Below are 14,460 nucleotides of genomic sequence, written 5' to 3'. Positions count from 1 at the left end.
CTAAAAGTGAGACTACTTTACTTTTTTTATCAACTTTATTAATCTCACAAGGGGCAATTAGTTAAGAGCATATATACAAGTACATTAACACAGATCACACATTTCTCACAACATACAAGCAGTCAACTATGTGCATTGTGATGCATTATTATTCTGCTAGTTAAAATGTATTTGTTACTTACAATATTGCTCTAAGCTTGTGCATGACAGTGATTCAAGGCAAGCACACATGTCAGTCGGCATCTCACGTCAAGTTCGTAAAGAGCTTTAATTCAGTCCATTTTACAATCCGATTTTGGCCGCCTCTCAGATGGGTCAAACCAAATATTACCTCAGAACTTCAAGTAAATGAACTAGAAATGCGCGCTCATTCAAGGGTGTGCATCTATTGCATGGACGGAGAGAACGCGCTGAAATCATCAGACATCCATTAGTGCATGCGAGGGAAACAGCTGGAAACACGGCGCTGGTCGATCTCTCCATACTCAACACGACGGAATCCAACGGCGTGCACGGGCGAAGGTATAATAATTGTATTAAATTGTATGAAATAATCCCGGAAAAGCAGAAACACAGCTGAGGGTGACGCTAACAGACAGCAGACAAACGACTAGCAGTGAAAGCGGCAGCATGAATCCACCTGTCACTCAAGTGGCCACGCCCTTAATTATGCAGAACTTTAAGGCTTAAATATAATTTAAACAGATGAGTTGTAAAAAAATTCACCCCCCTCACAGTTGTCATGAAGGGAAAAATTAGCTCTATAGACCAAAGCCACTTTTTGCTCCAGGCTGTAAACATGTTTTTTTCTGCTGTAAAGTTGGGCATTTTAACATGGGGGAGATACAGATTTGACTCGCTTCTGCAGCCTGCCTCAAGCGGCCACTCGATAAATTGCAGTTTAATTCACTTCCGTATTGGCTTCAAGAGGGAGACGGGGAGGTTGCCGCTTGAGTTGCATCATAGTTTTGTCCTAACCAGCCGTTACCACGTGACGATTCTTTTTTAAATTGTAACGGTTTCTAATCCGGCAAAGTCGCGGCTCTGGAACATCAATTTATGACAATGAAAATCTCAGGTGTTTATGTTCTTTACAATGTTAAAAGCGTCTAATGAGTGTGTGGATATCATTTTGAGTGACCTTTAGACACTCTGACAGCTATAAATGGGTAATAAAATTGACGCCATCATTGTTTTGTGCAGGTGAAAGTACATTATCAGAGTTGATGTTTCGCCGATTGAACATCCAGAATAATTTCTCTACTGCGTATCAAATCCAAAGTATTTCATGGAAACCTTCACAAAAGCTAAGACACAAATTTACGTTTAACTACTTGATAGAAACGGCGGTGGATTTTGTGAATCTGAATGTGATGAACGTTGATCAAGGTGAGTGTTCAGGTCCCGAGACGTTTACAGGTGACTTCCGCATTTAGGCCAATATTAGCCTATCTCCCCTAAAGGACATATTAGTTATTTTATGTGTTTGATATTTTTCACTTTAGAGCAAATCATGCCTTCATTGTGTCGTGTTGGCTGTGGTTTATTTAGCATTGTGTTCATATAATACGACTAACAGTGTGTATTTGAGTGAACTCGCGTCTCATGATCCTGTTTCTCTGAATCTCAGGATCCGTTCTGCTGAATTATTGTGAATTATTATTTGTTTGTCATTTACATTCAGAGTCAGTGGTGAAGATCAGATAAAGTTTCAACCGTTCAGCTTCATCATGGATGAGACTCAAACATCCAGAGATGGAGATTTTTATACAGGATGCAGGTATTTTGAATAAACTACAGATTAAATCATCTTTAAATTATAGGAAAGAAGATGTTTTTGTTTTTTTACATCGAAACAATTAGACCAGCCAGTATTTTAATTAAAATATCTTTTAAATAAGAACTTAAAATTGTATCACCATTAATTAATTATTATTTTTCTGTTATAGTTCAGTTCATCAGAAGAGATCAGGACCAGAGCCCAGCTGTGTGTCTATGAGGAGTGACGCGTCTATGGATCATTTAATAGATTTTAAGAGTGCAGATACACAACATGATCTCAGGTATTACATTTCTATACAAATATGATTATAGTATGGCATTTTATATTATCAGCACATTATCTGTAATAAATTTTACAAGATATAAACAATGTACAAGAAGAATGTTTTAATGTAATAATTGTTGCTCACACACAGATCTGTGAATGAACTCATTTCAGTGAACGATTTTTGTAATACAGTGTGATTGTATTATTGTTAAATGAATATATAATATGCTGAATATGGCAAATTTGTTTAACTTTAAACTATTTTATAGTTCAGTTCATCAGAAGAGATCAGAACCAGAGCCCAGCTGTGTGTCTATGAGGAGTGACAAGTCTATGAATCAAATAGTACATTTTAAGAGTGAAGATACACAGACTGATCTCAGGTATTACATTTCAATACAAATATGATTATAGAATGACATTTTATATGATCAGAATATAACCAGTAATATATTCTACAAGATATGAGAAATTATTTTTGGACATTGCTTACAGTTATTTTTTTTATGTGTAGATAATATTTTAATGTATGTAGTGTTACTCACCCTTGAGAGATGTATGAGAGCACTTAGTTCGTTTTACAGGTTGTTTTATCAACATTGGTAAGGATCAATTAATATGTGATTTTTAAATACAGTAATACAATATATTAACTTTAATCTATTTATTTTATAGTTCAGTTCATCAGAAGAGATCAGAACCAGAGTCCAGCTGTGTGTCTATGAGGAGTGAGTCTATGAATCATCCAGTACATTTTAAGAGTGAAGACACACAACATTATATCAGGTATTACATTGAAAAAAAAATATGATTATAGTATGGCATTTTATATTATCAGCACATTATCTGTAATAAGTTCTACAAGATATAAACAATGTACAAGTAGAATGTTTTAATGTAATAATTTATAGTGTTGCTCACACACAGACACATCAGTGTCTCATTTCAGTGTACAATTTTTTGTTATACAGTGTGATTGTTTTATGGATAGATGGATATGTAATATAATAAATATGGAAAATATGTTTAATTTTAAATTCTTTTATAGTTCAGTTTATCAGAAGAGATCAGAACCAGAGTCCAGCTGTGTGTCTATGAGGAGTGGAGATACACAGACTGATCTCAGGTATTACATTTCAACAAAATGTATGATTTAAAAAATACATTGTGATTATTAATACTGTGGTATTTTAATTTTTCAGCCATGAAGTCCTCAACCGGTTTAGATCAAATCTGATGAAGAAGTTTGAGTGTCTGTATGAGGGAACAGGAATGCAGAGAAACCCAACACTCCTGAATGAGATCTACACAGAGCTCTACATCACAGAGACTGAGAGTGGAGACATCAGTAATGAACATGAGGTGAGACAGATTGAGACACAATCCAGGAGAGCAGCAACAGAGGACACACCGATCAAATGCAATGACATCTTTAGACCTTTACCTGGACAAGACAAACCCATCAGAACTGTGCTGACAAAGGGAGTCGCTGGCATTGGAAAAACAGTCTCTGTGCAGAAGTTCATCCTGGACTGGGCTGAAGAGAAAGACAATCAGGACGTCCAGCTCATATTTCCACTTCCTTTCAGAGAGATCAATCTGATGAAGGACAAAACACTCAGTCTTTCAGAGCTTCTTCATGTCTTTTTCCCTGAAACTAAAGAAATATCCAGTGACAAATATAAAGTGTTGTTCATCTTTGATGGTCTGGACGAGTGTCGTCTTCGCTTACATTTTAAAAAGAATGAGACTTTACGAGATGCAAACAAAAAGAAATCACTGGACGTGTTGTTGACGAACCTCATTGTGGGGAATCTGCTTCCCTCGTCTCTCATCTGGATCACCTCCAGACCAGCAGCAGCCGATCTCGTCCCGACTGAGTGTGTCCATCGAGTGACAGAGGTACGAGGCTTCAATGATCCACAGAAGGAGGAATACTTCAGGAAGAGAGTCAGTGATCAGAGTCTGGCCAATACAATCATCACACACCTGAAGTCCTCAAGGAGCCTCTACATCATGTGCCACATCCCAGTGTTCTGCTGGATCTCAGCCGCTGTTCTGGAGAAGATGATGAGCGAAGCAGAGAGACGAGAGATTCCCAAGACTCTCACTCAGATGTACACACACTTCCTGATCCTTCAGACCAACATCAAACATGAGAAGGACTATGAGAAGAAGGTGACGGATGAAGACCTGATCCTCAAACTGGGGAAACTGGCTTTTCAGCAGCTTGTGAAAGGCAATGTGATCTTCTATGAGGAAGACGTGAGAGAGTGTGGCATTGATGTGACAGAAGCATCAGTGTACTCAGGATTGTGCACTCAGATCTTCAGAGAGGAGTTTGGCTGGTATCAGGGGAAAGTCTTCTGCTTTGTTCATCTGAGTGTTCAGGAACATCTAGCGGCTCTATATGTGCATCTCTCCTGTACAATCAACAACAGAAATGTATTTGACTCAATCACCAAACAGAGTTTGCAGTCTAAAGTTAAGGACTGGTTTAAAAACAATTCATCAAAACATGTTCCAACAGAAGAAGTTTCACAAAATTCATCAGAACATGTTTCATTATCTGAGCTGCATCAGAGAGCTGTGGAAGAGGCTCTACAGAGTAAAAATGGACATCTGGATCTTTTCCTGCGGTTTCTTCTGGGTCTGTCAGTAAAGTCTCTCCAGATTCTCCTACAAACACTAATGAAACAGACGAGAACATCTGACAGCAATGAGGAAACAGTTGAGTACATCAAGAAGAAGATCAGGACCATCGACTCTCCAGAGAAATCCATCAATCTGTTCCACTGTCTGAATGAACTGGGTGATCGTTCACTAGTGAAGGAAATACAACAGTATCTGAAATCTGGAGGAATAAAGGAAGCCAAACTCTCTTCATCTCAGTGGTCAGCTGTAGTCTTTGTGTTGTTGACATCAGAGGAGAAGCTGGACAAGTTTGATATTGATGATTTTGTTGGAAGAGACAATACAACTGAACAACTAAATGTCCTTCAGAAGCTGCTTCCTGTGATTAAAGAATCCAGATCAGTTCAGTAAGTATCAATCAGAACAATCAGTTCACTGTTAAAACATTAGAAAATAAAAGTTCATCAATCTTCAGTTCTTGCACATAAAGAAGGAATTTAAATATTTACAATAAATGATAAAAGAAATTAAGACCAAGTAAACAACTGGTTTCTCCTAAAAACATTTGATGTCTGGTTTACAGCAGAGTCGTACATTTATATTTGACTATTAGACAATTAAAGTTTAACTTTCGTTTAGCTTAAAGTTTACTAAAACTTCACACTTTAATTTTACTGTGAGATTGACAATTAAGAATCAAATCACTGAGTGTGTGAAATTAGTGATGGTTCTCTAGTAAAGTGCAGATTTAATGTGTAGCAACGACTCTTACAGAACAAGAATAGCAATGTACAATGAGACATTTAAGATTATTTACAAGTCATTACTTTTGCAAATATTGGGAATGGAATTTCAAAAATATATTGATATGAATATTTTTCTATTTATCTATTAATCTGTTGTGCGTATCTATATTGACATGTGGTTTTGCAGTGTATAATTGGCCATCGGTCCTCTCAGCTCAAGAAAAACTAAACTTTTATTCAGTGGATTATGTATAACCTCTGAAGAGCGCTCCCTTTACAATCATTATAAATCTGTCACTCATCTCAGTTCACAATCTCACAAAGTTATAAATAAACCATAAAGTATACGCTGCATAAAGAAAATCTAACTTGCTAATAACCTCTCTTTTTGTTAGAGGATTTGTGAGCATGAAAAACTCGGCACTGAACCTTGGATAAGAATTCGAATTTGTTGGAAAACTATTTGATAGTGTTTAAATTATACTATTTGTTTTTCATCTCTACAGGTTGTGGGATTGTGGCGTCACAGATGAAGGTTTTGCTGCTCTGACTTCAGCTCTGAGATCAAACCCTGAACACCTGAGAGATCTGGATCTGTCTTGGAATAAAATGGGAGAATCAGTGAATCTGCTGTGTGATGTACTACAGAATCCTCACTGTAAACTGGAGAAACTGTGGTAAGATCATATTTTACTCTCACACATGAATCACAATGTAAAGTATATTTGAAGTGTTCAGCCTCTTTCTGCTGCTGTGAGTTCAGATTATTGAGTGGAAATGATTGAACACACGAGCTGATCCTCAATAACATGAAACTGCAGGACTGAGAGTCACACTGAAATACACACTTTCACACACAATCAACATTTCAGTCTCTTGACTTTAAACAGACTCGAGCTCAACACCGTCAGAACTGGCAAGGTTTTTATAGTTTTGCATTTTTCATTAGTTTTTATTTTTATTTAGTTTTTAATGTTTGTTTTCAAATTCAATTTAGTTTTAATTAGTTTTTAAAGTTGGTTTGCTAGTTTAGTTTAGTTTCTATTTTTTTGAAAAGGCTAAGTTTTAGTTTAGTTTTATTAGTTTTTCCTGTTAGTTTTAGTCTTTTTTTGTAGTTTGGGTTATTTGTCAGGGGCAAGATTCAAAAAGGTCAGGAAAAGAAGTGTTTAATAATAACTTCACAAAGAAATCATGCAATTTTAGAAATATCTATTCAACAATTAAACCAGTACATAGTGTAGCCTATAATGTGAACTTCCTTTACCTTACAAAATCCACACGCCGTACCAAAAATCTACACATCTTCTATATAAAATGTAACATAGCCTATACAAATCCCACAGCTGTACAATTTCCACACCTGATGCTAAATTTACCCTATACAACCCATCTGGATTGAACGAGCAACAATTCAGTGTAAGGGTAAAATAATGACAATATTTAATATTTGAATCACAGCTTATAGTTTAAAGGTTCTCAAAGCGATCCTGGGTGTTGACGTTCGAATATTTTCAAACAAATCGGAGCTAGACCCTCCCTCCTCCGCATCTTCTCCCCCTCCCTTCCGTGCTTCCTGAAATAATTGTGAACGTGCATTTCGCTGACTGCATAGTTCTAGCTAATTATATCCTTGTGTGGGTTTGGCGAACATAAGCGTCAATTTAGAAGAAAAAAAAACAATTTAACGTTACCCACCTGTCCAGCAAAATCAGAGCAACCTGAATGTCGGACTGGAAGCCCTTCTGCCGCCGGAGTTCTCGCCATCGTTCAAAAGCTTTGCTACCGATGTAAATTCGGAACTTCGCACATTCTTTATCCGACTCCTTCTTCTTTTTAATTTGTTCTTCAGAACGACGTCTCTTTGGTCGTGTGTCGGTAATTTTTCAAACTTCCCTCTGATGCTTCGCTGCTCTCCTTCACACACACACACCCCCTTCATGTGCACGCGCACTAACCCCCCAGACCCACCCTCAAATACTTCTTGCCAGTGATTGGCTGGAACACTGTTTGTTAGGTTTCGTGGTCCGGGTGAGACATGATTGTTTTTGTTGCCGTTTGTGGAGCCTGTGGTGTCTACAGAGACCGCGTTTTTTTACAGTGTGTTTAGGGGACAGGCAGCTAGCCGATAGTGAGGAGACGTTTGATGTATGTGACAAAAAATGTTTTGGCCCAGCATCGCTTAGAGAACCTTTAATATTTGAATCACAACTTTCATTTTACCTCCAATTTGCGACTAGTTAACTTTCTAAAGTAGGCATAATCGCTTCTCGGGTCGACATTATCACAGTGATTGTGTAAAGGTGATCACGAGATACTAACCTTTCACAAACTTGCCGAATTCGAACCCTCGTTATCATGGAGACTGTGTGCAAGGAGGGAAGGGCTGTGTGTGTGTGTGTGTGTGTGTGTGTGTGTGTGTGTGTGTGTGTGTGTGTGTGTGTGTGTGTGTGCGCGCGCGCGCGCGCGCGCGTGTGCATGTGACAGAGACATAGGGAGAGCAGGGAAAGGAAATGCAGCTGAACGAATAAACTGCGTATTTTAAAAATGGACACAGTGACCCCATTGATTTCAACCGAGAAAATTGAAGCCCGTTAAAAGCTGATGGCCAGACGTACTGCTCAAACTGAGCCTGTCGCGTGAGCAAACTGTACGTCTTCTAGTAGCTGTACCGAGTGAAATCTGAATAATTCTCTTCCGAATCTCACAGAGTCAGAGAGAGTGAGTATTAGCTGTTCATGAGCAGCAGCAGGATCAACTTTATGACTCTCTATGGGCTTCTCCCTCGACTTTATCAGACTTTATGCCTCCACGTCCCCCGATTGCTTGTGAGCTTCTCCTCCTGTCTATACGGTAATTTCTCTACTGTGCGACGGAGAGTTGATTCGTAATGAGGCAATCATTCGCCTATGTGGTGAGCAGGACGGCCGAGGGACGTGAAAGAAAGTCGCGAGGCCGGTGGTGCGAGTGCTAATGAGCAGCACCTGTGAAGCACACCGGTCTCGCATCATTCACGAAGGAGCAGAGCCATAAAGGGGGAGCGACAGAGTGGATGATCGAGAGAGGAACAGGCCTGCTTTTGTTTGTGTTTTATATTTTATTTTGGTAAGCCAGCAGTCGTCCACGAGGGGCTGCTGGCCGGTATTTATGTTTTAATTTGGGTAATTTGTTTAAATAAAGTTTTATTTTTCTTTTGTCATCCGGTTCCTGCCTCCTTCTTCCCTGAACCTTGCTACAGCCTATTTTTACAAAAACTGCTTTTACAGGGCAATAACGTAAGATACAAGGTAATGGAGGGTTTTATACGTTGTCGTGTTTCTTTTGAAATAAATAATGGACAAATTAAGTCTTTTGATGCCTCAGATGTAAAGTTATTCACTGTCAAAGTGACACCAAAATGAATGGGAGTCAATGGGATGCTAACAGCAGGTTCTGCTACAATGGCGGCTCCCGCTAGGCTTCAACTTCCGGTGGATTAGCCCCTTGGTTTTAAACAATCACTCCATTACCTTGTATCTTACGTTATTGCCCCGTAGAAGCAGTTTTTGTTAAAATAGGCTAACGTTTGCTTCATAACGAATCGACTCTCCGTCGCACAATAGAGAAATTACCGTATAGACAGGAGGAGAAGCTCACAGGCAATCGGGGGACGTGGAGGCATAAAGTCTGATAAAGTCGAGGGAGAAGCCCATAGAGAGTCATAAAGTTGATCCTGCTGCTGCTCATGAACAGCTAATACTCACTCTCTCCGACTCCGTGAGATTCGAATATTCTGTGAATATTGATTTTAAATAATATATTACATAAAAAGTTACACACAGTCCCTTTAAAAATGGATTCACTGCTAAACTGATCTGATCTGAACTGAGAGAGTGAAGTGTGTGTCGTTGTTCTCTACAGGTTGAGGGATTGTGGCGTCACAGATGAAGGTTTTGCTGCTCTGACTTCAGCTCTGAGATCAAACCCTGAACACCTGAGAGATCTGGATCTGTCTAGGAATAAAATGGGAGAATCAGTGAATCTGCTGTGTGATGTACTACAGAATCCTCACTGTAAACTGGAGAAACTGTGGTAAGATCATATTTGACTCTCACACATGAATCACAATGTAAAGTATATTTGAAGTGTTCAGCCTCTTTCTGCTGCTGTGAGTTCAGATTATTGAGTGTAAATGATTGAACACACGAGCTGATCCTCAATAACATGAAACTGCAGGACTGAGAGTCACACTGAAATACACACTTTCACACACAATCAACATTTCAGTCTCTAGACCTTTCTAACAACTTCCGTATTTGGGACCGGAAATACGCAATTGTCGTGGTAATCTTCTTCCGCTCCATTCATAACAGATAGCGCCGCAGGCAACTAGTGAGAGTTGTTGCGTACAGATCTTTTTTGTTATTCCCAAAAGCAGCCATACCTGTCGTTTTCATTCCTTTCCTCGTCAGTTCCCTGTCGATGAAGTTCAACGGAAATGGATTCAGGCAATCTGGCGGGATGTTATTGATCCTGTGATCTTCTGTACTTCTCATGTCACCATTCACTAAGCCGTCATTGTTTGTTTATTTTTTATGTTTTGTGTATTTTGAAGTAACGTTAGTTCATGCTCAACTTTATTAAGATATTTGTATCCAGCGGAATAAGCACATAAAAATATACACCACAATATAAAACAAGATAAATAAGAACACACAACAGTGGGCTACATATAAATTTAAAATATTAATATATCATTCTGAGTATTTAACAATCTGAGTGTACAAGGGATAAATTAATATTTGTATAAATTGTTCTTCATCTTTGATCGTTCTATAGCAACAGCAGTGCAAAAAATTCATTACCTAGAGGATAACTGTTGAATAAAACTGACAGACTTCTTTCTGGTATTCACATCAAAATGCAGTTTATTGTAAATAATACTCCCTAAATATTAATAACTTTCCACACACTCCACCTTCTTACCTTTAATGAACGTATATTGGGAAGAATGAGCTTCAGTTCTGAAATCAATATCGTTGGTCTTAGATCAGCTGCAGACAAGCATCACCACAGCATTTTACAAAGTCATCAACAACTGGACCATGACAAGTTTACATTTTTTTGAAGTTTTGAAGACTCTCTGATCAATTTTCTCCTCCCAGAGTAGGTTTTTCTGATGTGTCGACAGTCGACGGGAACTCCGTTTCCACAACGATTACGTATTTCCGGTTTTTGTGAAAAAGGTCTCTTGACTTTAAACAGACTCGAGCTCAACACCGTCAGAACTGAGAAATGAAGAACATGCTGGATTCATTCTTACTGTTAATTATCTTCATCTTTCTGCATTGACTCTTTCTAGAGGATTGTTTTTCATTTGGTAAAATTAAAACACACACACACACTAATTGACACTCCATGTATATTACATAGTACAGATCTAGTAAATAACAGTAAAACTATAGTGAAAAGTGTCATTTATTAAAGCAGATTTTGCACAAGACTGAATTTTAATATAGTGCAAATAAGAGATTATTTTTCCTGATACTTTAGATGTTGTATGATCATGTTTTGTGACATTTTAGATCTCAATCTAATGATCCCTCAAACATATTAATTTGTGCTTTAAGTTTGAACTTTCTCTTTAATAATGGATTCACTGCTAAACTGATCTGATCTGAACTGAGAAAGTGAAGTGTGTGTCGCTGTTCTCTACAGGTTGAGTTATTGTGGCGTCACAGATGAAGGTTTTGCTGCTCTGACTTCAGCTCTGAGATCAAACCCTGAACACCTGAGATATCTGGATCTGACTGGGAATAATATTGGATATTCAGGAGTGAAGTTGCTCTCTAAACTGAAGGATGATCCACATTATAAACTGAAGACATTATTCTACTGTGAGTATATTTTCCAATCTTTATATTGACCCAATCTCAGTAACAGGTCTCATATGTGTAAAACTGGAGGATATAAGATAATAATTCAGCTCCACTTTATTCTCTGTAAACTGTTTTTAATAAGAGTTTAATTCTGTGATGTGAATATGATCTATGAATAGGCTCGGTCTATATGAATATTTTCATCTCTCACATGTTTACATGCACAACTTTTGTTTCAATTGGAATTAATTCATTTCGACTGATGAATCCAAACGTAGTGTTTACATGAACGATAAATAAAGTGATCGGGTTGATGTGTGTGTTTATATGTCACAAGCTTCAAATCAGAATTGAGTTTTTGACATGCACACACTGCACAAATATTTCCCACTGTTTGCACACACTCTTCTCCTACTTTGTTTGTTTTAAACAGCAGAATTAATATTAATATATTACGGGTCAGGTCCTAATTAGGAGTCGAGTTTGTAATATGAATATACTAATATCTCTGTCTCTAATATGAATATACTAATATCTCTGTAATGTGAATATATTAATATCTCTGACTGTAATATGAATATTAATATCTCTGTAATATGAATATATTAATATCTCTGACTGTAATATGAATATATTAATATCTGTCTGTAATATGAATATATTAATATCTCTGTCTGTAATATGAATATATTAATATCTCTGTCTATTTTCCTGAAATGATCTCCAGATGTGATGTGACTCAGTAATGTCTCGTACTCATATGTGTGTGTGTCTGTGTGTTTTATTGTAGGACTCTCAGTGTTTAGACGTCAGTTCAGTTTCCTCAGGATCAGCTGATGGTGAATAAAGAGACTGAAGACACAGAAACACACAGCGATCACACTGACGTGTGTGTGTGACTTCACACCAGTTTCTTGTTTTATAGTAATGGCTCATGAAAATGAGTGCTGAAAATAGCAGCTTTGAATTGTTTCAACTTTATTAGATATTGATTACAATGTAGAAGGAGAAACACTCAAAATACGTGTCAAACGGTTAAAGTGAAAACAAGCCTTAGACAATAGATTTATTGTGCGATACAGACAGCGCTGGGAAAAGTGTTATAAGTTTGATCAAGAGTCTGTCTACAGAAGAGATGTTGTAAATTATACCAGCAGAGGAAGACAAAGATTATGCAAATCATTTCACTGAACATTTATTTCTGTCAAATGTTTTTTTTATATATTAAAGGGTTAGTTCACCCAAAAATGAAAATTCTGTCAGTATTTAACTCATCATTGCCTCTTTCAGTGTACTTGGTTCTGCATCACAACAAAAAGTAGCATAATGTTCAATAGTCACCAGATCAGCAAACTCGTCATAACCAAATCTCTTAGGTGGCTTTCTGATTCTGCCACCTACTCTAGTAGTTTCATCGACAGTTCCATCAACTGATGCTCTCTCGTCAGTTTTCATGACCACTTCGTTCTCTGAACAAGAAATGTCCACTTCCTGTTTCAAGTCAAAATCTGACTCGTTGAAGATCACATCCCGACGAATCAGAATCCTCTTTTTTTCTTCATCATACAAACGATAGCCCTTGGCATTGTTGGCATATCCCACGAAACGAAGCTTCACAGCCTTCTTGTCCAGTTTTCTTCTTTCTGTGTCTGGGACATGTGCATAAGCTACACAACCAAACACTTTCATGTGACTCACATTTGGTTGTTTGTCGCACCATCTCCGATACGGCGTCACTTGTTTCAGAACAGATGTGGGGAGTCTGTTCTGTGTGTAAGCTGCAGTCGCTACAGCCTCTGCCCAGTACGACTTTGTTAATTTAGCATGAGAGAGCATGGTTCTTGCTGCTTCAATTAATGTCCTGTTTCCCATTTTGCTGTGGTGTGTGAGGTACAGTTGTCTCATGATGGATACCTTGAACCTTCAAGTATTCTTGAAATTCTTTTGAAGTGTATTCCCCACCATTATCCGTTCTCAGTCTTCTCAATTTTCTGCCCGCACTCATTGGATAATGTTTTCTCAAATTCCTTGAATTTGGAAAGAACTTCACTCTTTTGTTTCATGAAGTATACTTTGCAACATCTAGAATAATCATCAATAAAAGTCACAAAGTACTTTGATCCACCTATGGACTCAGTCTGCATTGGACCACAGACGTCACTATGCACTAACTGTAGTTTACGTTTTGAACGAATTTCTCCTACTGGCTTATGTGGCTTCCTTGACAGCTTGCCTTCCACACATGCTTCACAGAAAAGAACTTCTTTCTCTTCAGGAAAGTCTACTCCATTTACCAGTTTTTTTCAGTTCCTTCAACTTAGTGGTGTGTCCCAGACGCTGATGCCACAAGCTGGTTGCTGCTAGTGCACTTGACGCACAATGGACACTTCCCTCTACATCCAGCTGATACAATCCATCAGATCTTTGTGTTCCCATTCCTCTGAGATTTCCATTTTTGTTACGAATGTAGCAGCGAGACTTCTTGAACTGCACAGTATTCCCTTTTTTTACTGCAGCTCCCACTGAGAAGAGATTCCCGGATAACTTGGGAACATACAGCACATCAAACATTGTGACATTTTGTACATCACTCATTTTTAATGTCATTCTCAGTTTAACATTACCAACTCCTAGAGCGTCAACCACTCTTCCATCACCAAGTTTCACAGACTGTGCTTTAGGAAATTGCTGGTAGTCTTGAAGAATTTCTTTATGACACGTCATGTGCTTTGAAGCTCCAGAATCGATCAACCACTCGACCTGTTGTGTTGTCTTATCCTGATTTTCTCTAGGAATAAAGGCATTCTCAGATGACTGAGAATTCATTCATCATGGTCACATGTTACATTTTTTGCTTTGTGAATTTTAGTCTGTTTTTTTGGACAGTCACGTTTGATATGTTATTACGTCTTGCGTCTAGGGGAATATAAGTCACCAACGAGGCGTAATAAATTATTGGGTTGTGGAAATGGAATCCCAGAACGCATCACTCCGGTCGAGAATCAAAACCTCAAACACAAACCTTAAGCAAAATGTAAAGAATTTATTAAGGAATAACAAGTGAAATAAAGAGCAAATCTTCAGGATGTCCAAAAGGCCAAAATAACAAACAAAACGAATATAAAAGAAAAGAGGGGAAATTAATAACCTCCAATATCAAAAAAAATACATTGAT

The 14,460-nt window shown here is 37.9% G+C and overlaps 3 protein-coding genes across 6 annotated transcripts in view; all 3 read left to right on the top strand.

Moving 5' to 3' along the window:
- LOC120470709 (NACHT, LRR and PYD domains-containing protein 12) overlaps positions 1-12,560 on the top strand; it is a 42,109-nt gene extending 29,549 nt beyond the window's left edge. The window contains exon 15 of the mRNA XM_089120665.1: positions 12,076-12,560. Coding sequence (XP_088976791.1) covers positions 12,076-12,077 — 2 coding nt within the window. The 3' untranslated portion in view covers positions 12,078-12,560. The remainder of the gene's footprint in view (positions 1-12,075) is intronic.
- LOC120470830 (NLR family CARD domain-containing protein 3-like) overlaps positions 1-14,460 on the top strand; it is a 59,537-nt gene that overhangs the window by 25,883 nt on the left and 19,194 nt on the right. The window lies entirely within an intron of this gene.
- Positions 1,229-12,560, top strand: LOC148973386 (NLR family CARD domain-containing protein 3-like). Of its 4 annotated transcripts, XM_089120677.1 has the most exons (11): positions 1,229-1,389; positions 1,685-1,780; positions 1,950-2,063; positions 2,320-2,433; positions 2,726-2,836; positions 3,099-3,176; positions 3,253-5,091; positions 5,937-6,107; positions 9,328-9,498; positions 11,125-11,303; positions 12,076-12,560. In XM_089120677.1, coding segments are annotated over exons 2-11 (2,829 nt in total). In that variant the 5' UTR covers positions 1,229-1,389; positions 1,685-1,730; the 3' UTR covers positions 12,078-12,560. The 4 variants fall into 4 exon arrangements, with proteins under 4 accessions (XP_088976803.1, XP_088976804.1, XP_088976805.1 ...); XM_089120678.1 differs by lacking the exon at positions 1,950-2,063 and having other exon boundaries at positions 1,230-1,389; XM_089120679.1 differs by lacking the exons at positions 5,937-6,107; positions 11,125-11,303; positions 12,076-12,560 and having other exon boundaries at positions 1,231-1,389; positions 9,328-9,502.

This window comes from Pimephales promelas, chromosome 16 (genome assembly GCF_988280905.1).
Source record: "Pimephales promelas chromosome 16, fPimPro1.hap1.1, whole genome shotgun sequence".
NCBI lineage: Eukaryota > Metazoa > Chordata > Actinopteri > Cypriniformes > Leuciscidae > Pimephales > Pimephales promelas.
Note: the sequence above shows the minus strand (reverse complement) of the source record. Positions and strands in the feature narration are given on the sequence as shown.

Excerpts from the sequence above, each read along its gene's own strand:
- LOC148973386 (XM_089120677.1), top strand. The coding sequence starts at position 1,731 with ATGGATGAGACTCAAACATCCAGAGATGGAGATTTTTATACAGGATGC. Across the intron at positions 3,177-3,252 it reads GATACACAGACTGATCTCAG|CCATGAAGTCCTCAACCGGT; the intron begins GTATTACATTTC and ends TTAATTTTTCAG. Across the intron at positions 5,092-5,936 it reads AAAGAATCCAGATCAGTTCA|GTTGTGGGATTGTGGCGTCA; the intron begins GTAAGTATCAAT and ends TCATCTCTACAG.